We start from the raw sequence: 25,032 nt of genomic DNA on the forward strand, positions 1-25,032 counted from the left end.
CCAGCCCCGCTCCGTGCAGCCTCCATCCCCGCTCCGTGCAGCCTCCAGCCCCGCTCCGTGCAGCCTCCAGCCCCGCTCCCTGCAGCCTCCAGCCCCGCTCCGTGCAGCCTCCAGCCCCGCTCCGTGCAGCCTCCAGCCCCGCTCCGTGCAGCCTCCAGCCCCGCTCCGTGCAGCCTCCAGCCCCGCTCCGTGCAGCCTCCAGCCCCGCTCCGTGCAGCCTCCAGCCCCGCTCCCTGCAGCCTCCAGCCCCGCTCCGTGCAGCCTCCAGCCCCGCTCCGTGCAGCCTCCAGCCCCGCTCCGTGCAGCCTCCAGCCCCGCTCCGTGCAGCCTCCAGCCCCGCTCCGTGCAGCCTCCAGCCCCGCTCCGTGCAGCCTCCAGCCCCGCTCCCTGCAGCCTCCAGCCCCGCTCCCTGCAGCCTCCAGCCCCGCTCCGTGCAGCCTCCAGCCCCGCTCCCTGCAGCCTCCAGCCCCGCTCCCTGCAGCCTCCAGCCCCGCTCCGTGCAGCCTCCAGCCCCGCTCCCTGCAGCCTCCAGCACCTCTCACCTTTGCCGACATGTTTCTAGGATGTTAACCTTCTCGTCGTCATCATCGTCCTGGTGGATCTTGTCCGCAGGTTACAATGTCCGGGACCGCCGCTCTCCTGCTCATCCTCCTCCGGGTCTCCGGTGCAGCAGGGGGAGATGTAGCTGCAGGTAAGGGAACTTTCCTCCTCTATCCTCCCAGGGATCGGGCAGCGTTCTGCATTGATCGGATTTATTGGATTATTATTATTATTGACTATGATGCAAAGTAAGAAGAGTTGCTGATCGGGATCGCTGGAGATCAGTGCTGGATTCTCGTGTGATGATCTCATCTTAGTTGATGGTCCTGCTAGGCTGTGTGATCAGGATCCGATCAGTGATTTGTTATGGATTCCGATCGGTATCCGCGTTATTGCAGCAGGAGGAGGAGAGTGACCAGTATATGTGCATTGCATCGGCTGCTGTGCCCTGAGGATTGGGTCAGGGAGGTGTCTTACACTATATGTACAGGTGTATATACTCTATATACCAGGGAGGTGGGTTACACTATATGTACAGGTGTATATACTCTATATACCAGGGAGGTGTCTCACACTATATGTACAGGTGTATATACTCTATATACCAGGGAGGTGGGTTACACTATATGTACAGGTGTATATACTCTATATACCAGGGAGGTGTCTCACACTATATGTACAGGTGTATATACTCTATATACCAGGGAGGTGGGTTACACTATATGTACAGGTGTATATACTCTATATACCAGGGAGGTGTCTCACACTATATGTACAGGTGTATATACTCTATATACCAGGGAGGTGGGTTACACTATATGTACAGGTGTATATACTCTATATACCAGGGAGGTGGGTTACACTATATGTACAGGTGTATATACTCTATATACCAGGGATTTGTCTTACACTATATGTACAGGTGTATATACTCTATATACCAGGGAGGTGGGTTACACTATATGTACAGGTGTATATACTCTATATACCGGGGGGGGGGGGATTACACTATATGTACAGGTGTATATACTCTATATACCAGGGAGGGGGGTTACACTATATCTACAGGTGTATATACTCTATATACCAGGGAGGGGGGTTACACTATATGTACAGGTGTATATACTCTATATACCAGGGAGGGGGGTTACACTATATGTACAGGTGTATATACTCTATATACCAGGGAGGGGGGTTACACTATATGTACAGGTGTATATACTCTATATACCAGGGAGGGGGGTTACACTATATGTACAGGTGTATATACTCTATATACCAGGGAGGTGGGTTACACTATATGTACAGGTGTATATACTCTATATACCAGGGAGGGGGGTTACACTATATGTACAGGTGTATATACTCTATATACCAGGGAGGTGGGTTACACTATATCTACAGGTGTATATACTCTATATACCAGGGAGGTGGGTTACACTATATCTACAGGTGTATATACTCTATATACCGGGGGGGGGGGGGGGTTACACTATATGTACAGGTGTATATACTCTATATACCAGGGGGGGGGTGTTACCCTATATGTACAGGTGTATATACTCTATATACCAGGGGGGGGGGGTGTTACCCTATATGTACAGGTGTATATACTCTATATACCAGGGGGGGGGGGGTGTTACCCTATATGTACAGGTGTATATACTCTATATACCAGGGAGGTGGATGTGGCATCTCAGGGCTGTCACCTCTCCTGGACTGCAGCAAGGTGTATATCAGGGGGAGTTAGGGGGCACTCACCCCTCTGTGCTGTGGAGCTGGCTGTCACCCATGGAGCTGTCTGTCACCTATGGAGCTGGCTGTCACCTATGGAGCTGGCTGTCACCCATGGAGCTGGCTGTCTCCTATGGAGCTGTCTGTCACCTATGGAGCTGGCTGTCACCCATGGAGCTGGCTGTCACCCATGGAGCTGGCTGTCACCCATGGAGCTGGCTGTCTCCTATGGAGCTGGCTGTCTCCTATGGAGCTGGCTGTCACCCATGGAGCTAGTCTGTCACCCATGGAGCTGGCTGTCACCCATGGAGCTGGCTGTCACCTATGGAGCTGGCTGTCACCCATGGAGCTGGCTGTCTCCTATGGAGCTGTCTGTCACCTATGGAGCTGGCTGTCACCCATGGAGCTGGCTGTCACCCATGGAGCTGGCTGTCACCCATGGAGCTGGTGGGACACTGTCAGGGGGTCTGTCTGTACCCATCAGGTGCCCCCTCCACAATATATACAGTCCTATCACTTTATAGCTTTATACTTTAGTGTTACTGAAGGAAGATAAAGGAGAGTTTTATTCTGCTGGAGATGAGGATGTGGACTGTGAGGAGGATGAGGGGCAGGGGATGAGGGGCAGGGGGTGAAGGATGAGGGGCAGGGGGTGAGGGGCAGGGGGTGATGGGATGAGGGGCAGGGGGTGAGGGGCAGGGGGTGATGGGATGAGGGGCAGGGGGTGAGGGGCAGGGGGTGAGGGATGAGGGGCAGGGGGTGAGGGGCAGGGGGTGATGGGATGAGGGGCAGGGGGTGAGGGGCAGGGGGTGAGGGATGAGGGGCAGGGGGTGAGGGATGAGGGGCAGGGGGTGAGGGGCAGGGGGTGAGGGATGAGGGGCAGGGGGTGATGGGGTGAGGGATGAGGGGCAGGGGGTGATGGGGTGAGGGATGAGGGGCAGGGGGTGATGGGGTGAGGGATGAGGGGCAGGGGGTGATGGGGTGAGGGATGAGGGGCAGGGGGTGATGGGGTGAGGGATGAGGGGCAGGGGGTGAGGGATGAGGGGCAGGGGGTGAGGGGCAGGGGTGAGGGATGAGGGGCAGGGGGTGATGGGGTGAGGGATGAGGGGCAGGGGGTGATGGGGTGAGGGATGAGGGGCAGGGGGTGATGGGGTGAGGGATGAGGGGCAGGGGGTGATGGGGTGAGGGATGAGGGGCAGGGGGTGATGGGGTGAGGGATGAGGGGCAGGGGTGAGGGATGAGGGGCAGGGGTGAGGGATGAGGGGCAGGGGGTGATGGGGTGAGGGGCAGGGGGTGAGGGATGAGGGGCAGGGGGTGAGGGGCAGGGGGTGATGGGGTGAGGGGCAGGGGGTGAGGGGCCGGGTTGTGAGGGGCAGGGGATGAGGGATGAGGGGCAGGGGGTGAGGGATGAGGGGCAGGGGATGAGGGGCAGGGGGTGAGGGGCAGGGGGTGATGGGGTGAGGGGCAGGGGGTGAGGGATGAGGGGCAGGGGGTGATGGGGTGAGGGGCAGGGGGTGAGGGGCCGGGTTATGAGGGGCAGGGGGTGAGGGGCAGGGGGTGATGGGATGAGGGGCAGGGGGTGATGGGGTGATGGGGTGAGGGGCAGGGGGTGAGGGGCCGGGTTGTGAGGGGCAGGGGGTGAGGGATGAGGGGCAGGGGGTGAGGGGCAGGGGGTGATGGGGTGAGGGGCAGGGGGTGATGGGGTGAGGGATGAGGGGCAGGGGGTGATGGGATGAGGGGCAGGGGGTGAGGGATGAGGGGCAGGGGGTGATGGGATGAGGGGCAGGGGGTGAGGGATGAGGGGCAGGGGGTGATGGGATGAGGGGCAGGGGGTGAGGGATGAGGGGCAGGGGGTGATGGGATGAGGGGCAGGGGGTGAGGGATGAGGGGCAGGGGGTGATGGGATGAGGGGCAGGGGGTGAGGGATGAGGGGCAGGGGGTGATGGGGTGAGGGGCAGGGGGTGATGGGGTGAGGGATGAGGGGCAGGGGGTGAGGGATGAGGGGCAGGGGGTGATGCTGCCCCCTCCATGTCCCGGATTGCTGACCAGTTTAACACAAAGCTTGTTAGCTCTGCTGCCCTGAGCTGTAGTGACCGCAGCTGGCACCGTGTATGTGATATATATATATATATATGTGTGTATATATACTGTATATGTGTGTGTGTGTGTGTATATACTGTGTATATATATATGTGTGTGTGATCCCCGTGTCTGGCACTGCTATTTTGGGGCTGGGGGTGTGAGACACACTTGTGCTGGCTGCATACCCTGGAATCCGGAGCAGTGTGCCAGGAGTGTGACACGTGTGTAACCAAAGCTGCAAGAATGTCTGTGATCTCCGGAGAATCCTGACAAGTATCTATACATCTTATATAGGCTGCCAGGCTAACCATACCCACTGCCCTATACTATTATATAGGAGGATAGCCATATACTGTGCCTTATACTATTATATAGGAGGATAGCCATATACTGTGCCTTATACTATTATATAGGAGGATAGCCATATACTGTGCCTTATACTATTATATAGGAGGATAGCCATATACTGTGCCTTATTCTTATTATATAGGCAAATAGTTATATACAATGCCTTATACTTGCTTCATTCCTATCTTATTCATTGGGAAATCTATGGGTTCTTAATTGTCTATCTATGTGACTATCTCTAATATATATATATATATATATCAGCGGTATCAGTCTAATTATCTCTCTACAGTCCCCACTCCACTATCTATCTATCTCCTATCTATCTATCTCCTATCTATCTATCTCCTATCTATCTATCTATCTATCTATCTATCTATCTATCTATCTATCTATCTATCTATCTCCTATCTATCTATCTCCTATCTATCTATCTATCTATCTATCTATCTATCTATCTATCTATCTATCTATCTATCTATCTATCTATCTATCTATCTGTCTCATATCTATCTATCTATCTCCTATCTATCTATATCCTATCTATCTATCTATCTATCTCCTATCTATCTATCTATCTATCTATCTATCTATCTATCTATCTATCTATCTCCTATCTATCTATCTCCTATCTATCTATCTATCTCCTATCTATCTCCTATCTATCTCCTATCTATCTATCTATCTATCTATCTATCTATCTATCTATCTATCTATCTATCTATCTCCTATCTATCTATCTATCTATCTATCTATCTATCTATCTATCTATCTATAAGGATCAGAATACCAGCAGGTTTTATTCCTGTCTTCTGTTTGCCATTGTTATACAGGGTCACCTCTCTACTGAAATACCCGTCCACTTATGGCGATAACCGTTGTATCACTGCTTTTCCCTTAATGACATGACACCCATCTATAGCAATGGACGCCCATTGATTTCAGTATATGTAGCTATCCTCCAAAGTCATAAAGAGGGTCCTGATCTGAAGACCCCCTCTATATCAGCCAACATGGCATCATAGGGGATATAGACCGGTCCTGCTTACAGTATACAGCCCCTCCAAGAGTCCTGATTCTGGATCTTGATCATATGCGATATGTTACTATACAGATAGCTAATAAAAGATTCAATATTTATCAATAGTAATAAGTAAAAGATACAATATTTATAAATAGTAATAAGTAAAAGATACAATATTTATAAATAGTAATAAGTAAAAGATACAATATTTATGCTGATAGAGTATTTACATGTGACTTTATGTGATGGACGATGTAACTTGTGAAGAATTATACAATGTATCCAAAGTAACCAGATCTATCAGCCGCCGCAGCCGTAAGGCTGAATACTAATTCCGCAGCTTGTAAGACGCACAGAATTATTTCCTTGGAGGGGACAGGTCACCTATCAGCCGCGTCAGGTCCTGTTTTTTCACCATATTGTGGCCCGGACTGTTCTCCTCTGGAACCTCGAACTATCATTTCTGTCTTCTCCATCCTACAAACCTTCACCAGCTTAAAGGAACCGTCTACAAGTAAATCTCTGTGCAGAAGCGGAGATTGATGGGAATGATGCAGGAAAGTCTGCAATCTCATGTCAGTGCAATTGTTCCCAATCTTAGCTGTCCTCCCACCGGCTGAGGAGACGTCAGTTTTTCGCTGTGAAGCAAACAAGGTTAATTTATGGCTTTATTACTGACAATTAGCTGAAATTGTCGTATAGGAGCCGCGGTAATTGAGTAATTCCAGCAATAAATATCGCCAAGTGCGTTACGCTGAGAGGCTGGAGGTCTTATAGGCGGGAGGTATGGAAAACAGACAAATGTTATGGCCGTGGCCTCCAATGTGTAACTCTACAGCTGCTGCAGAACTACAACTCCCACCATGCCCTGACAGCCGAAGGCTGTCAGGGCATGGTGGGAGTTGTAGTTTTGCATCGGGTGAGGGAGAACTGTTGGGGCATGCTGGGAGTTGTAGTTGTGCAATCACTGAAAAGCCACAATTTGGGGAGCATGCTGGGAGTTGTAGTTTTGCAATAGCTGCAGTACCCTAGGTAGGGCAATGCTACTCTATGGCATCCAGTGCAGCTATGACGTCATCTTGTCTAATAGGACCCTAGTTATACAATAGAGGAGACAGTACGACCTATTGTATGATTGATGGTAGTTGTATGTGGATCCAGCGTGACATATGTAATCCAAGCCTGAGATTATCCCATCACTTCAGCCTCATTACAGGCCACTAATACTGGGGCCACCATAGACTCAAATGGCAACAACACAAGTCAGGAGCTACACGGGCAGCTGTCCAGCGCACAGCAGGGTAGCCCATTGACTGCATTGGTATAAGGCCGACACGTGTACCGTACATTGGGTATTCAGCCGCCTCTTATCCAACAATTGCATTTGAATAACCAAAACCAATGGTGCCGTATACTGGGGGTTACACAACAATAGGCCTCGGTGTATACAGTACTGGAAAGTGAATCCGCACACTACTCCTTCAACTTGCAGTTTCAACTTTTATTCTTACTTTGTAAAATCATTTTCTCCAAATGTCTTTATTAAAATTTTACTTAGTTTCTCTTCTCTGGTTTACTGTGTATGATCTATTTGTATCCAGTCTCTATGATTCTCTCCTGAATACTGCCTTGTATCTGGTCTCCTCTCTATCTACAGCATACATGAGCTGTCCTCCAAGGTTTCTCTCCCTCCTGTCCACTCTGAGCTGATGTGTGATATCTGTAACATCGAGAAAGAAAAAAAGTCTATCTGTTGTACTTATCTTCTCTTTCTATGAGTTGCAGCTAAATAGTAGGACATTTTTAATAAAGACTTTATAGAAAGTAGCTGCTTTCAGGAAGCAAATCTACAAATTAAAAAATACGAAAAATTTGAAAAATTTGTCTTCTTTCTTCCACCTTTTGTCTGTAGGCTGTGTCTGGTATCACAGTTCACATTAATAGGCCCAGGCTGCAATACCAGATGTTGCCACTAGACATAAGTGGCGCTATTTCAAGTTTTTCCATCTCTTCTGAACGTGTTTGTGCACAGAAAGTTTTTACGCGGTCATACGGGTATCAGTGTATATATATATAAAAGGGATGTTCAGGCGAACTCGACGCAGCTGCTATTAAATAGTTAACTGAGCTTCTCAAGAATCCTGTTTCAAGTCCTCCTGACTGTCAGAGTGTAAATATTCACTGACAGGCCCTGCAATATTTGATCAATTTCTACAAACACTTTGATATGGAGGAGAGCGAGAGGCAGAGACGGAGGGAAGCGAGAGATCTGAGCGCTGCGGATCAGTGGGCAGGGGAAGCCAAGGACCAGCGGCACTGGGGGTAACCGGGGCCACAGAGGGGGGTCAGGTCCCCGGATAGCCGGGCCTATGAGATATCGATGGATTTGTTGGCTGCCGCCTGAAGATGCAGGAAATGAAGGAACGTCATTAAATTCTGAAGGAAATGGGCTGGTAGTAAGGAGTGCAATGATAATGGCGGGAATATTAGAGCCCAGGCTATGGGGGATGAAGACCGGATGACTTATTCATTGCGGATGGAGCCGCCATGATGAGTGACAGCCCAGAGCGCGGCTTCCTATACTACAACCTATAATAGAACTTGTGTTGCCATAGGTGCCGGACGCACATGGTAATTTCCAGTAATAGCATACATACAGCAGAGCCGAGGCGGTCATTGGGATGTGTAAACCTGCTATGTTACCTTATTACTAACACAGGAGTCGCCAGCGCTTGCAAAACTACAACTCCCATCATGCCCTGACAGCCTTCGGCTGTCAGGGCATGATGGGAGTTGTAGTTTTGCAACAGTCATAGTTTGCAAAACCTTGTTTCAAAGAAGATAATGGCAAACTCAGCTCTGCTGCATCAAGTGTTAAGCCGCTGCATTACCTTACTTTAGAGATTTCATATTAGGGACAAAATTATATGGCCTTAAAGGGGTAGTGCACCATGATTTTTTTTTTTCAAATCAACTGGTGCCAGAGATTTTTAATTTACTTCTTTTAAAAAATCTCCAGTCTTCCAGTACTTATCAGCTGCTGTATGTCCTGCAGGAAGTGGTGTATTCTCTCCAGTCTGACAGTGCTCTCTGCTGCCACCTCTGTCCATGTCAGGAACTGTCCAGAGCAGCAGCAAATCACCATAGAAAACCTCTCCTGCTCTGGACAGTTCCTGACATGGACAGAGGTGGCAGCAGAGAGCACTGTGTCGGACACCACTTCCTGCAGGACTTACAGCAGCTAATAAGTACTGGAAGACTGGAGATTTTTTTTTAATGGATTTGAATGGAATATAAAATGGTGAACAACCCCTTTAAGGCAGTGGGGTCTAACCCGTGGCTGTTCAGCTGTTGCAAAACTACAACTCCCATCATCATCATCAACGGTGAACAGTAGACGATCATTGCCTTAAAGAGTTAAATAATACCTCAATTATGCAAATCTATTAATATTATGCACAAAAATTGTTCCCCATCCTGTGGTTGCAAAACTACAACTCCCATCATGCAGTTGGCTAGCAGTTCATGATAGAAGTTGTAGTTTTGCAACAGCAGGAAAGCCATGGGGGACAGTGGTTATAAAGTGCAGGGGCGTCAGCATATGATGGGAGTTGTAGTACTGCCAGAGCTGAGGAGCCATAGGATGGAGATGGCTGCTGTAAGGTGACAGTCTGGGCTCTGCTGCATCTCTACGTCTATTGCGCAGGAAGCGATCTAACCCGGTGATCTATAGTAATCTGTGAGGGATATAATGGCGGATTGTGCTCCATGGGAAGCGAAGGGTTAATGTCCTTGGAGGGGATGATGACAATGCGGCACTTCCCATTACACAGAGTGATTAGGTATAAGGAGCCATTAGCTGCCTATAAAGACATTAGGTAAATAGCGCTCAGGTGTCGGGGCCCATTAGGTGGAGTGACAGCCGCAAATCAGACACTGCCAACATAACGCTGACTGCTATACCAGCTATAACATAGGGATGGCAGTGCCAGGGTGTACTATATAATGCCAGGATGTACTATATAATGCCAGGATGTACTATATAATGCCAGGATACTATATAATGCCAGGATGTACTATATAATGCCAGGATACTATATAATGCCAGGATGTACTATACAATGCCAGGATGTACTATATAATGCCAGGATACTATATAATGCCAGGATGTACTATATAATGCCAGGATGTACTATATAATGCCAGGGTACTATATAATGTCAGGGTACTATATAATGTCAGGGTACTATATAATGCCAGGTACTATATAATGCCAGGATGTACTATATAATGCCAGGATACTATATAATGCCAGGATACTATATAATGCCAGGATGTTCTATATAATGCCAGGATACTATATAATACCAGGATACTATATAATGCCAGGATACTATATAATGCCAGGGTGTACTATATAATGCCAGGTACTATATAATGCCAGGATACTATATAATGCCAGGATGTACTATATAATGCCAGGATGTACTATATAATGCCAGGATACTATATAATGTCAGGGTACTATATAATGCCAGGTACTATATAATGTCAGGGTACTATATAATGCCAGGATGTACTATATAATGCCAGGATGTACTATATAATGCCAGGATGTACTATATAATGTCAGGGTACTATATAATGCCAGGTACTATATAATGTCAGGGTACTATATAATGCCAGGGTACTATATAATGCCAGGATACTATATAATGCCAGGGTACTATATAATGCCAGGATGTACTATATAATGCCAGGATACTATATAATGCCAGGATACTATATAATGCCAGGGTACTATATAATGCCAGGATGTACTATATAATGCCAGGGTACTATATAATGCCAGGGTACTATATAATGCCAGGATACTATATAATGCCAGGATGTACTATATAATGCCAGGATGTACTATATAATGCCAGGATATACTATATAATGCCAGGATACTATATAATGCCAGGATACTATATAATGCCAGGGTGTACTATATAATGCCAGGATACTATATAATGCCAGGATACTATATAATGCCAGGATGTACTATATAATGCCAGGATACTATATAATGCCAGGATGCACTATATAATGCCAGGATACTATATAATGCCAGGATACTATATAATGCCAGGATGTACTATATAATGCCAGGATGTACTATATAATGCCAGGATACTATATAATGCCAGGATACTATATAATGCCAGGATGTACTATATAATGCCAGGATGTACTATATAATGCCAGGATGCACTATATAATGCCAGGATACTATATAATGCCAGGATACTATATAATGCCAGGATGTACTATATAATGCCAGGATACTATATAATGCCAGGATGTACTATATAATGCCAGGATGTACTATATAATGCCAGGATGTACTATATAATGCCAGGATGTACTATATAATGCCAGGATACTATATAATGCCAGGATACTATATAATGCCAGGATGTACTATATAATGCCAGGATACTATATAATGCCAGGATGTACTATATAATGCCAGGGTACTATATAATGCCAGGATACTATATAATGCCAGGATACTATATAATGCCAGGATGTACTATATAATGTCAGGATACTATATAATGCCAGGGTACTATATAATGCCAGGGTACTATATAATGCCAGGGTACTATATAATACCAGGATGTACTATATAATGCCAGGGTACTATATAATGCCAGGATGTACTATATAATGCCAGGATACTATATAATGCCAGGGTACTATATAATACCAGGATACTATATAATGCCAGGGTACTATATAATGCCAGGGTACTATATAATGCCAGGATACTATATAATGCCAGGGTACTATATAATGCCAGGATGTACTATATAATGCCAGGATGTACTATATAATGCCAGGATGTACTATATAATGCCAGGATACTATATAATGCCAGGATGTACTATATAATGCCAGGATACTATATAATGCCAGGATGTACTATATAATGCCAGGATACTATATAATGCCAGGGTACTATATAATGCCAGGATACTATATAATGCCAGGATGTACTATATAATGCCAGGGTACTATATAATGCCAGGGTGTACTATATAATGCCAGGGTACTATATAATGCCAGGATACTATATAATGCCAGGATGTACTATATAATGCCAGGATGTACTATATAATGCCAGGATGTACTTTATAATGCCAGGATGTACTATATAATGCCAGGATGTACTATATAATGCCAGGATGTACTTTATAATGCCAGGGTACTATATAATGCCAGGGTGTACTATATAATGCCAGGATACTATATAATGCCAGGGTGTACTATATAATGCCAGGATGTACTATATAATGCCAGGGTACTATATAATGCCAGGGTACTATATAATGCCAGGATGTACTATATAATGCCAGGATGTTCTATATAATGCCAGGATACTATATAATGCCAGGATACTATATAATGCCAGGATGTACTATATAATGCCAGGATGTACTATATAATGCCAGGATACTATATAATACCAGGATGTACTATATAATGCCAGGATACTATATAATGCCAGGATGCACTATATAATGCCAGGATGTACTATATAATGCCAGGGTACTATATAATGCCAGGGTACTATATAATGCCAGGATACTATATAATGCCAGGATACTATATAATGCCAGGATGTACTATATAATGCCAGGGTACTATATAATGCCAGGATACTATATAATGCCAGGATGTACTATATAATGCCAGGATACTATATAATGCCAGGCTACTATATAATGCCAGGATACTATATAATGCCAGGATGCACTATATAATGCCAGGATGTACTATATAATGCCAGGATGTACTATATAATGCCAGGATACTATATAATGCCAGGATGTACTATATAATGCCAGGATGCACTATATAATGCCAGGGTACTATATAATGCCAGGATACTATATAATGCCAGGATGCACTATATAATGCCAGGATGTACTATATAATGCCAGGATGTACTATATAATGCCAGGATACTATATAATGCCAGGATGTACTATATAATGCCAGGATGCACTATATAATGCCAGGATGTACTATATAATGCCAGGATGTACTATATAATGCCAGGGTACTATATAATGCCAGGATACTATATAATGCCAGGATGTACTATATAATGCCAGGATGTACTATATAATGCCAGGATGTACTATATAATGCCAGGATGTACTATATAATGCCAGGATACTATATAATGCCAGGATACTATATAATGCCAGGATGCACTATATAATGCCAGGATGTACTATATAATGCCAGGATACTATATAATGCCAGGATGTACTATATAATGCCAGGATGTACTATATAATGCCAGGGTACTATATAATGCCAGGGTACTATATAATGCCAGGATACTATATAATGCCAGGATGTACTATATAATGCCAGGATACTATATAATGCCAGGGTACTATATAATGCCAGGATACTATATAATGCCAGGATACTATATAATGCCAGGGTACTATATAATGCCAGGGTACTATATAATGCCAGGATATACTATATAATGCCAGGATGTACTATATAATGCCAGGATACTATATAATGCCAGGATACTATATAATGCCAGGATATACTATATAATGCCAGGATACTATATAATGCCAGGGTACTATATAATGCCAGGATACTATATAATGCCAGGATACTATATAATGCCAGGATATACTATATAATGCCAGGATACTATATAATGCCAGGATATACTATATAATGCCAGGATATACTATATAATGCCAGGGTGTACTATATAATGCCAGGGTACTATATAATGCCAGGATACTATATAATGCCAGGATACTATATAATGCCAGGATACTATATAATACCTGGGTCCAGACTTGGGTGTTATTGGCAGAGCAGAGTGAATTGCTGTGCAGTACCAGGACTGGCCATGAGGGGGCACTCTCAGCACACAGCCTTTCAGAGACCAATGAGTTTTTTTAAGCCGCTTCTTTTTAAGTTGATAAAATCTTTCAATTAAGCCTCTGGTATAACTGGTATAACTGGTATAACTCCGCCGCTCTCACTTTGTAAATCTAACAAACATTTAGAGCGTCACATGGGGCCCAACCGTAACCGCCGTCCGTGGACGCAGCCAGCAAGGGCCGTTCCAATGAATAATACCCAGAACCGGACACCTGGAGCCTGGCAGAAGCCAATACCAATAACTCTGATCTATATAGAGGGGGGGGGGGGGGGGGGGTTACTGTGTGGGGGCTACTGTGTATAGTGATGTGTAGTATGTATAGTGTGTGTATACTGTGTATAGTGTATATAGTATGTATAGTGTGTGTATACTGTGTATAGTGATGTATAATATGTATATTGTGTCTAGTGTGTATGGTGTATATAGTATGTATAGTGTGTGTATACTGTGTATGGTGTATATAGTATGTATAGTAATGTATAATATGTATAGTGTGTATAGAGTATGTATATTGTGTATAGTGTGTGTATACTGTGTATAGTATGTATAGTGTGTGTATAGTGATGTATAGTGTGTGTATAGTGATGTGTAGTATGTATAGTGTGTGTATAGTGTGTGTATAGTGATGTGTAGTATGTATAGTGATGTATAGTGTGTGTATAGTGTATATAGTATGTATAGTGTGTGTATAGTGATGTGTAGTATGTATAGTGTGTGTATACTGTGTATAGTGATGTGTAGTATGTATAGTGTGTGTATACTGTGTATAGTGATGTGTAGTATGTATAGTGTGTGTATACTGTGTATAGTATGTATAGTGTGTGTATAGTGATGTATAGTGATGTGTAGTATGTATAGTGTGTGTATAGTGATGTGTAGTATGTATAGTGTATATAGTATGTATAGTGAGTGTATAGTGATGTGTAGTATGTATAGTGTGTGTATACTGTGTATAGTGATGTGTAGTATGTATAGTGTGTGTATACTGTGTATAGTGATGTGTAGTATGTATAGTGTGTGTATAGTGATGTGTAGTATGTATAGTGTGTGTATAGTGTATATAGTATGTATAGTGTATGTATAGTGTGTGTATACTGTGTATAGTGATGTGTAGTATGTATAGTGTGTGTATAGTGTATATAGTATGTATAGTGTATGTATAGTGTGTGTATACTGTGTATAGTGATGTGTAGTATGTATAGTGTGTGTATAGTGTGTATAGTGATGTGTAGTATGTATAGTGTGTGTATAGTGTATAGTGTATGTATAGTGTGTGTATACTGTGTATAGTGATGTGTAGTATGTATAGTGTGTGTATAGTGTATATAGTATGTATAGTGTATGTATAGTGTGTGTATAGTGATGTGTAGTATGTATAGTGTATGTATAGTGTGTGTATAGTGATGTGTAGTATGTATAGTGTATGTATAGTGTGTGTATACTGTGTATAGTGATGTGTAGTATGTATAGTGTGTGTATAGTGTATATAGTATGTATAGTGTATGTATAGTGTGTGTATACTGTGTATAGTGATGTGTAGTATGTATAGTGTGTGTATAGTGTGTATAGTGATGTGTAGTATGTATAGTGTGTGTATAGTGTATATAGTATGTATAGTGTATGTATAGTGTGTGTATACTGTGTATAGTGATGTGTAGTATGTATAGTGTGTGTATAGTGTATATAGTATGTATAGTGTATGTATAGTGTGTGTATACTGTGTATAGTGATGTGTAGTATGTATAGTGTGTGTATAGTGTATATAGTATGTATAGTGTATGTATAGTGTGTGTATAGTGATGTGTAGTATGTATAGTGTGTGTATAGTGTGTATAGTGATGTGTAGTATGTATAGTGTGTGTATAGTGTATATAGTATGTATAGTGTATGTATAGTGTGTGTATACTGTGTATAGTGATGTGTAGTATGTATAGTGTGTGTATAGTGTATATAGTATGTATAGTGTATGTATAGTGTGTGTATACTGTGTATAGTGATGTGTAGTATGTATAGTGTGTGTATAGTGTGTATAGTGATGTGTAGTATGTATAGTGTGTGTATAGTGTATATAGTATGTATAGTGTATGTATAGTGTGTGTATACTGTGTATAGTGATGTGTAGTATGTATAGTGTGTGTATAGTGTATATAGTATGTATAGTGTATGTATAGTGTGTGTATACTGTGTATAGTGATGTGTAGTATGTATAGTGTGTGTATAGTGTGTATAGTGATGTGTAGTATGTATAGTGTGTGTATAGTGTATATAGTATGTATAGTGTATGTATAGTGTGTGTATACTGTGTATAGTGATGTGTAGTATGTATAGTGTGTGTATAGTGTGTATAGTGATGTGTAGTATGTATAGTGTGTGTATACTGTGTATAGTGATGTGTAGTATGTATAGTGTGTGTATACTGTGTATAGTGATGTGTAGTATGTATAGTGTGTGTATACTGTGTATAGTGATGTGTAGTATGTATAGTGTGTGTATATAGTGATGTAGAGAAAATGTGATAACTTGGCACGGACGGGATTATGTGATGTTATTGTGTTTAAACTACTTTGTGACTGCAAGTAAGGGGTTAATCCGGATGCTTCTCCTATACATATTCTATACTGTGCCCTGAGGAGTCCGAATATTCCAGGTAAGGAAGGAGTTGGCTCTAGGACCTCCCGTCTGTATAGTGGAAAGAAAAGTTAAAGGGGAACTCCAGCAAAAAACTTTCTTTCAAATCAACTTCTTTCAGAAAGTCAAATAGATTTGTAAATTACTTATATATTAAAATATTTCAGTACTTATCAGCTGCTGTATGCCCTGCAGGAAGTGGTGTATTCTCTCCAGTCTGACACAGTGCTCTCTGCTGCCACCTCTGTCCATGTCAGGAACTGTCCAGAACAGCAGCAAATCCCCATAGAAAACCTCTCCTGCTCTGGACAGTTCCTGACATGGACAGAGGTGGCAGCAGAGAGCGCTGTGTCAGACTGGAGAGAATACACCACTTCCTGCAGGACATACAGCAGCTGATAAGTACCGGAAGGCTGGAGATTTTAAAATAGTAGTAAATTAGAAATGTATATAACTTTTTGAAACCAGACATGACCAAGCCTTCACATTTAGCTAATGCTACAGCCCTACAAATATATATATATACTCCCACATATACACATTAGCACAAGTCCCATTGTAACCCAAGTTTCATCCGTTCCTCCTCCGACTGCTGTTGCCCTGGGCAAGGTGTCTTTACTGCCGTCTATCCCAAACTCTATTGCAAAGTACCTGCCAGAGCGAAGAGCGGGGGAAGGGCTGATGTGTGGGGTCTCCGGGCTGGAGAGACCCTCGATCAGTGTGATCTGTGTGACAGTCCGGCCCGGAGCCCTCGGTGACTTTCAGGGGCCTCATCCGTGTCCTTGGCTTCACCTGCTGTGACTCCAGCTCTTCCTCATCTTCATCGTCATGTTTTAGTTATAGGATGAATATTTTCTTTACTTGTGTTTTTTGCAGAGTGTTTTATCCGCTTCAATAATATTACAATACAATAAGGAGATGGCATATTTTACATATAGAGAATTCAGGAGCAGAGAATCCCCTCATCCCAGAAGAGGGCGGTCCTTAAAGGGGACATGTCCTGAGAAAACAAACTATTGTGTAAATCTAATTGTTTTAAGAAATTTGGTATTTTTTATATTTGTTTTTTTTTTGTTTTTGTTTTTAATTTACAATTTCCTACCTATAGGAAATAAAAAAACATCTGCAATTTTCAATCTCACCACTAGTGCTAACACTAAGCTGAGACTTCCTGTCCTGTCTGTGATGATAAGGAGGAGGCTGCTGTAAAGCGTTCTGTACAGAATTATTGTGAGATTTAACACCAGTTGATAGAGAAGACAATAGCTGAAGCTCCCAGCTCAGCCTCTCCCTCCCAGTGGATTGACCTCTTCATAGGTCACATAGTTTTCATATCAACAGGGCAGGTCCTGTCTATTTTTGTCTATGTCCATGGGGCTTACCATAAAGCGTATCACTAAGTGCTGTTATACTCCATTCATAGAGGGACACTGTTGTTGAGATGGGGGGGGGGGTCCCGCCGCTGAGGTAGCAGTCTTATCTGCAGAAATAGAACAGTTTACTGGAAATAACCATAGTGCAATACAAGAAATACTGGTGGCAACAATATAGCCCAGTGCAATACAGTAGTTACAATCTTGTAATAACTAAGGTGCTAGTAGTTGAGGAAGAGACCAAGTGCCTGTAGTAATAAGGTGCTTTGCAGTAGAAAGAGGAATTGCCAGAGGGGCCTTGCCCAATGTGGAGATGTACTCTGACAGCACAGTAGAGGTGTGTAGAGAATAGAGAATACTCGTACTCATAGTTGACTTTCTAGTCTTGACCTCCTTATGCCCCCTAGTTGTGAGCTACCTGTCCTAGGTGGGTAATACCAGCCCCAAGCCTTGTTATCTGAGTGGAGCAGACTCCCAAGTCTTCCCAGTTGTCCTGCACTGCGCAATGGAATACGTAGACTTTTCCAAGTACCTTTGTTCCACTGGGGTCAGTTCCTATGACTCTGAAGGTAACTGCCCTGCACTTTGTAGAGAGGTTCCTGGCGTGGGCAAGGTGATCCCTGTTTGGCTTCTCTCCCCTGTAAAAGGCTTAGTACTGTATAGCGGTTCTAGTGCTTATAAAAAGAAACTGTAGTTTGCTTAGTTGTGTCCCTGTGTCCCCGAAAACTTCAGCCGTGCATAGAACAGGTTATACAGAAGCACAGTAGTGACACCTAGTGGGAAAAATGCTAAGTACAGCGGCACCTCATCCCACCTGTGTGAGCCCGAGAGAGTTACCTTACTCAGGTGCACTAAGACTTAGGGGCCCGTACCCGGTCACTACACGTCCAGCAGACAGCAATATCAATCATTGGTACTAAACCTGTATATAGCCATTATATATATACACATTGCCAAGATGTTAGTGGGTCCAGTACATACAGTTACTTCTAGGGCCAGTTCCGAACAAAAAAAATCAAATATCTATAATATGAATGTAGAATAAACTTAATCACGTGTATAATGGTATACAGAAAGATGACGGACTCCACCCCATCCGGAAAGACGACAGACTCCACCCCATCCGGAAAGACGACAGACTCCACCCCATCCGGAAAGACGACAGACTCCACCCCATCCGGAAAGACGACGGACTCCACCCCATCCGGAAAGACGACGGACTCCACCCCATCCGGAAAGACGACAGACTCCACCCCATCCTGAAAGACGACAGACTCCACCCCATCCGGAAAGACGACAGACTCCACCCCATCCGGAAAGACGACAGACTCCACCCCATCCGGAAAGACGACAGACTCCACCCCATCCGGAAAGACGACGGACTCCACCCCATCCGGAAAGACGACGGACTCCACCCCATCCGGAAAGACGACGGACTCCACCCCATCCGGAAAGACGACAGACTCCACCCCATCCGGAAAGACGACAGACTCCACCCCATCCGGAAAGACGACAGACTCCACCCCATCCGGAAAGACGACAGACTCCACCCCAGGAAATCCTTACAATTCCCTGCCAGAGCTTATATATATGCCAGAGATATAACTGGAAATGTAAAAAAGTGCGGTTATACTCATGTATGTGATGAGTGGAAGCAATGAATCCTATATATATATATATATATATAATGTACGTGTCATCCGTGGATAGGTTTCTTGCGATCGCTCTTAGTGCGGATGACGCGGCGGCGCTCTGACTACTGGTGGATACATAATTACTTTGATGAGGATACTGAAAGGTTTTATTATATTGCTTCAAGCTCCAGCAAATGACATTGTGCGGAGACCTGTTCTGCGACTGACTTTGTAAAAGTAACACGGACAAAGAGAAATTGTTAAAAATCTGCATGTATTGTTCTTTCGGAAAGCTGATGATCTACAATGAGTGCTTAAAGGGGCCCTGTCAGCAGGAGGATAGGGGGGTAAATAAGCTCATGGCAGGGTAGGACTCCTCATCAGGATTCCTGGCATATCATTATTACCTCCATAGTCCTTTCCAGGGCGGAGATTTAAGCCTTTTTGTTAATATGTAAGTAAGGCCCAAGTGTCCAGGGGGCGGTCCCCAGCACAGTAGGAGCCCTGGTCACTCAGGCCTATGTTCTCTCTATTTTGCGTAGTGAGTCAAATGGGTTAGGCAGTTGGAAGCATGTACAGAGGTAGTGAATCAGAGGACATGGGCTGGACTCTTGCTCTGATGGGGAACGCCCCCTGGACACTTGAGCTTCTTTTAAATAATGCTTATATCTTGGAGCCGGAAAGGACTATGGGGATTAGAAAGGTATGTTCAGAATGAGGATGAGACGTCCTATTAGGCCGTGTGCTTAGCTACACCCCTGTTTTCCTGCAGACCAATCCACTTTATTGTTACCCCCAGACAGTTGCACTTTAATGTTACCCCCGCCTTCTTACCGGACCACTTCCTGGTCACCTGATTTCAGCGATTGACAAGAGTTTCTCAGATCACCAAACAAAAGTTATTACAACACCGGCCGTAAATCCATCGATACTTGTTACAGACGATGAGAAACCAAACTCTTCATCATTTCCCTGAAAGGACGATCGGCCTTCACCTAGAATATTTTACATGTAAATGTCACTTTTTAGAAATCAATAAGTATCAGTAGTACAAGTGATTTTAAGAAACTCTGTAATAGGTTTTATTAAGCAAAAAAGTTTCCTTCTGTCCTCAAAAAGCTGTTTTCCTATCCCCCCCCCCACCCCCCCACAAACACACACACACTTCAGAAGAAGTAGGATTTGTGTCCATTATGCTCTATGGAGAGGGGAGGGCCTCAGGGGGATGAGTGAGCACGAAGAGGAGAAAATGCAGCCCTGCACAGCACAACACCCTGCAATCTTTTCTCACCAAGATCCCAGATAAGCACTGACCTTTCTGACCTTTGATTCCTGCTTTTTATGTTCCCAGACAGTCTCCAAACTGTACAGCTGCCTCTCTGCTCTTCCTGCTCACTCATCCCCTCGGCCCCTCCCCCCTCCATAGGATATAATGGACACAACAGACCCGTCTTCACTTTTCTCCTCTGTAATGAAGACAGCTTTTTCTGATAATGCAAAGATGAGAAGTGGGGGGGGGGGAAGCTGGGAAATTGCTTTTTAAAGACGATGAAAGATGCTTTTAAGCCTAATAAAACTATTACAGAGTTTCTTATAATCGCTTGTAATATTGATTTCTGTTAAAATATTTTAAATGACAGATTACACTTTAAAGTAAATCGAGTGGCGGCGCGTGGAGATTGTCATTGGCTCCGGACCTGAGTAACATGCAGGCCTCTTATAAGGAAGGAATTTCGGTTACGTTTTGGTTTCTTGCGGGAAATGTTTGTTTTGTCTCCTTAATGCGCCGCGACATGCGGACAAGAGCGGAGCGTGACGGCAGCCGAGACGCAGCCCAGGCTCAACCTGATGAACAGGACGCTTAACAACCTCAATAACCGAGCAGCTCGATGTGCAGCTCACTGACTCTGGAAGAGAAATCCATGAAAGTCCTTTTCATCCAGAGACACAAGGAGATAAAAGAGAAAACACAAACAGCCGAGAATAAAAGCAACCGATGAAAACAACAAATCCAGGATCAACAGAAGGTCTCAGGGAGCGTCACCTCTCAGCCGAGGCCGGAGAAGATCATAGACATCACTGCCAGCAGGAGAGCCGGCCGTACAGGGAGAGATGGAAGGACCGGAGCACCGGGAACATCCGGAGATCAAAGCTTCCATGTCCTATCTATAGACATCGTAATGGTTGTACCTCTGTAATAATTATCTCCTATCCGTGGTGCTCGGCCAGTAGATGAGCTAACCGTGACGCCAATTCTGTGGTGTACAGCTAGGAATGTTAGTTGTCGTGACGCTATTGTGTAATGTTGGTACCTGCTTTGTAGATGGCCGGTTTATGTCCCCAAATGGTTGGTGACCTGCCGGGCTGTGATGGGTCCTTTGGGCTCCTGTCACGGTAGTCCTGAGTGGCAACTGACCCACCCGGACTATCGGTACCGCCACCCATAGAAAGGGGACAAATAACCCAAGGTGTGCAACTTGTGTGTGTATGGGTGCTGGTGCGTACAGAATATGACTGAGTCCCAGTGATAGAAAATTACAACAGCTTTACTGTGCCGTCTTTCCAGTAATGCAAAACACTTTTTGTAGAATAGATAAATCTTTGATACAGAGTTTAGTGCTTGAGGAGGTGATTAGAGAAGTAGAGTAGAAGGGAGGTAGTTGTAGCGGTGCTTGGAGAGTTGAAAGTAGAGTTGAGTTGAGTAGGAAAGAGTTTGTCGAAGGAGCCGCAACCCAATGTAGCAATGTACTCAGCCAGAACTTGGAAAGAAATTGCTGTGTAAATTCCTTACTTGTACCTTGTTTAGACTTTGGTCTGACCACTTTTTGCCCTACAGTGTCGAGCTAAGAGGGTGATACAAGCCCCAATCGTGGTTATCTGGGTGTAGCTAAGCTTCCGGCCTTCCCAGTTACCTGCATTGTGAGATAGGATACGTAGACCTCTTTCGGTAGCTTTGTCCTATCCAGGCTAGTTCCTTTTGTGTTTCAGGATACTGCCCTGCACCTTTAAGACGTGTTCTCGGCATGGGTTAGGGTGTTCCTGGACTCTTCTCCCTTTACGTGCTTAGGACTGCATAGTAGGTATAGCAGAAGTAAATAAAGAACTGGTTGCCTCTAACTGCATCTGTACACTTTGGTGTCTTAGTCTAGAATGCTTTGCTCACTCCCTCCCACATGGAGCTAACTAACTCCTCCTACAGGGGGTGAGTGTGTGTGGAAAGCATGGATAGGCAGAAAGAGAGAGAGCACCTCCTATAGGCCAGCACTGAACACATGGTATAACAACAACATTAACCCATTCCCTTCCTCAGCTGTGCACTTATAAATAACACTGACACCTAGTGGTGAAACTGTAAACCACTCTATCACCACTTAACATGGAGTAAGAACTTTGCAACAGGTGCCTTAAATAGTAGGGCACCACATCTATCTATCTATCTATCTATCTCTAGTCTCTTGTATCTCTGAGCAGCACAAACCTTGACCAATTGTAGGGGGAGCCAGGCTTCCAAATATGCAGTTCAATGAATTGCCCACAGCACATCCAATAGTGCTCACAGCAAATGCCCCCCCCCCCCGAGACAACTGATGTAAATAAGTCCTTGGCAGGCTGTACCTGTAACATTGTAGCTTCTCTGTAATGCTGGGAGGGTATTCTGAGGACAAGTTGCTGATGAAATCACTGTGATTAACTCTCCCAGCATTACAAAGAAGTTACAATGTTACAGATACAGCCAGTCAGGGACTTGTTTACATCAGCCGTCTCAGAAGGGAGACAGAAAGGGGGAGGGGGAGACAGAAAGAAAAGCTCACACACAAATTTTTGTGTTTTCAGCAGAAAGCAGCAGCTGAGAACTGGGGGAAGGAGACTAAATAGATAATAACAAGTATGGAAGGAATTGTTAGTCTCACCATGGGCAGCAACGATCAAAAGTTATGTTTGAGTGGAGTACCCCTTTAATGTTCAGGCCGCTCTGTGTATAAGGTGTTCCTATACTGATAATTACCGTTTTTTCCGGAGTAATAATGATCTGGCATCACCGGGAGGTATAAAATATTTACATGTGGCTTCATCTGATGGATTTATCTTCCTCCTCCGTATCTGAAGAAACGAGATTTATCAGAAGCCGCGGCGGCGGCCATGAGGCTGAATACTAATCCCGGAGCTTGAAAGACGCATAAAATGACATCTCACATGGAAGATTCTGGCAATATATAAAGACTGTTAATATCGGGCGGTGATCATGTGATACTTTGCTTTGGTATGGGTATTTGGATACAGGGCTTGGATACTCTTGGATACTTCTCTCTACTATGACATAGGGAACATGTTAATCCTGATGGGACACAGATATGTAGGATATATATATATATTTACTTCTATTATCAGGGCTGCTTCTTATATGAGTAGAAACAATCTGACGATACTAAGGAAAAGGGGCAGAAGCTAAAAACATAAAGGCAACCACCAAAATCAGATCTGCAGGCGGCATGTGATAGAGCAGGAGGAGCTGAGCGGACTGATATATATAGGTTTATGGAGTAATAATCATCTTCTCTTTTTAATCTCTGCTCCTTCTGAGCTTTGGAGTCCAGTGGGCGGTCTTATCGCTATCAATCATCAAAAGGACCGCCTACTGGACTCTTCAGAATGAGCAGAAATCTAATGTATTAATAACAAGTTCTATGGAATTTTTTCCCCATGAAGTATATACAGGGCCGGATTAAGGTTGGTAGAGGCCCCGGGCGACAACCTTCCCCCCCCCCCAATAAATAAATTAACTATGCAATGATCTATACAGATGGCAGCTTACTGTAGGCGACTTAGCACAGGCCCTCCTCGCTCCTGCCTGTATTGCTTTGCATCCTCCTCTGTTGCGCATGTGATGGTCACTAGAGGCTGCAGTGCAGAGGAAGATGCCAGGTCCTAGAGACAGGAGCGGGGAGGGCTAAGTAACAGAGTGTATTCCCACATTGTGTTTGTGTTAATAACGCAATGTGAGAACACAGCACTTTCTGTGCGCTGTTGCCAACCGATCTACTAGTGTTCCTGCTGGTGGGGGCCCCTAAGTGGTGGAGGCCCCGGGTCACGTGCCCCTGGTGCCTTCCCTTTAATCCGGCCCTGTGTATAACGTGCCCTGCACCACACTTCAGGGGGTGCGGGGAACACAGGGAAGGAGACCATTCACTTAGTGAATAAATGTTGAACACCGCACTACCCCTTTAAGCTCCATTCACTTCAATGGAACTGAGTTACACAACCTGCACCTGTCCTGGAAACAAGAGTGGTGCTGTCTCTGGAAGAAAGCAGGTGTCAGGCAATTATTGTATCTGGTAGAAGAACCCCCACCCCCCCAGCCCCCCTGAGTCTACACCAGGGATGGGAAATCATTGCCCAATCCGTGACCATCCAGCCCATACACACCTGTATACCTGGCCCAGGCCCCTTCTGTATAGTGAAAGCATTTACAATGACCTGAGACAATGCAATGGGGTGAGCTGGCCAAGTTGTTGGGTTCGGGCTGGGCGTAGGGATCGCTGAGGGGGATAACTGAGGCTGATATCACATGTGCATGTACTGTAGTTACATATTTAGTAGCCTGGACGGTGGTAGGGACTATCACCAGATTTAAAGGTACAGGCTCTGCCCCTACAGGATAGCGGAGAAGTAGCAGATCAGAGGGGGTCTATC

General features: G+C 44.5%; 1 protein-coding gene across 8 annotated transcripts in view; it reads left to right on the top strand.

Annotated features, from left to right (window-relative positions):
* Positions 1–513: 513 nt before the first annotated feature.
* PTPRT (protein tyrosine phosphatase receptor type T) overlaps positions 514–25,032 on the top strand; it is a 253,569-nt gene continuing 229,050 nt past the window's right edge. For 7 of the 8 annotated variants that reach the window (XM_069953698.1, XM_069953704.1, XM_069953699.1 and 4 more), the window contains exon 1: positions 515–691. In XM_069953698.1, coding sequence (XP_069809799.1) covers positions 619–691 — 73 coding nt within the window. In that variant the 5' untranslated portion in view covers positions 515–618. Of the gene's footprint in view, positions 692–25,032 lie in introns of all 8 variants that reach the window. The other variant, XM_069953700.1, reaches the window with a different exon arrangement.

This window comes from Dendropsophus ebraccatus, chromosome 14 (genome assembly GCF_027789765.1).
Source record: "Dendropsophus ebraccatus isolate aDenEbr1 chromosome 14, aDenEbr1.pat, whole genome shotgun sequence".
In the NCBI taxonomy this organism is placed as follows: Eukaryota; Metazoa; Chordata; class Amphibia; order Anura; family Hylidae; genus Dendropsophus; species Dendropsophus ebraccatus.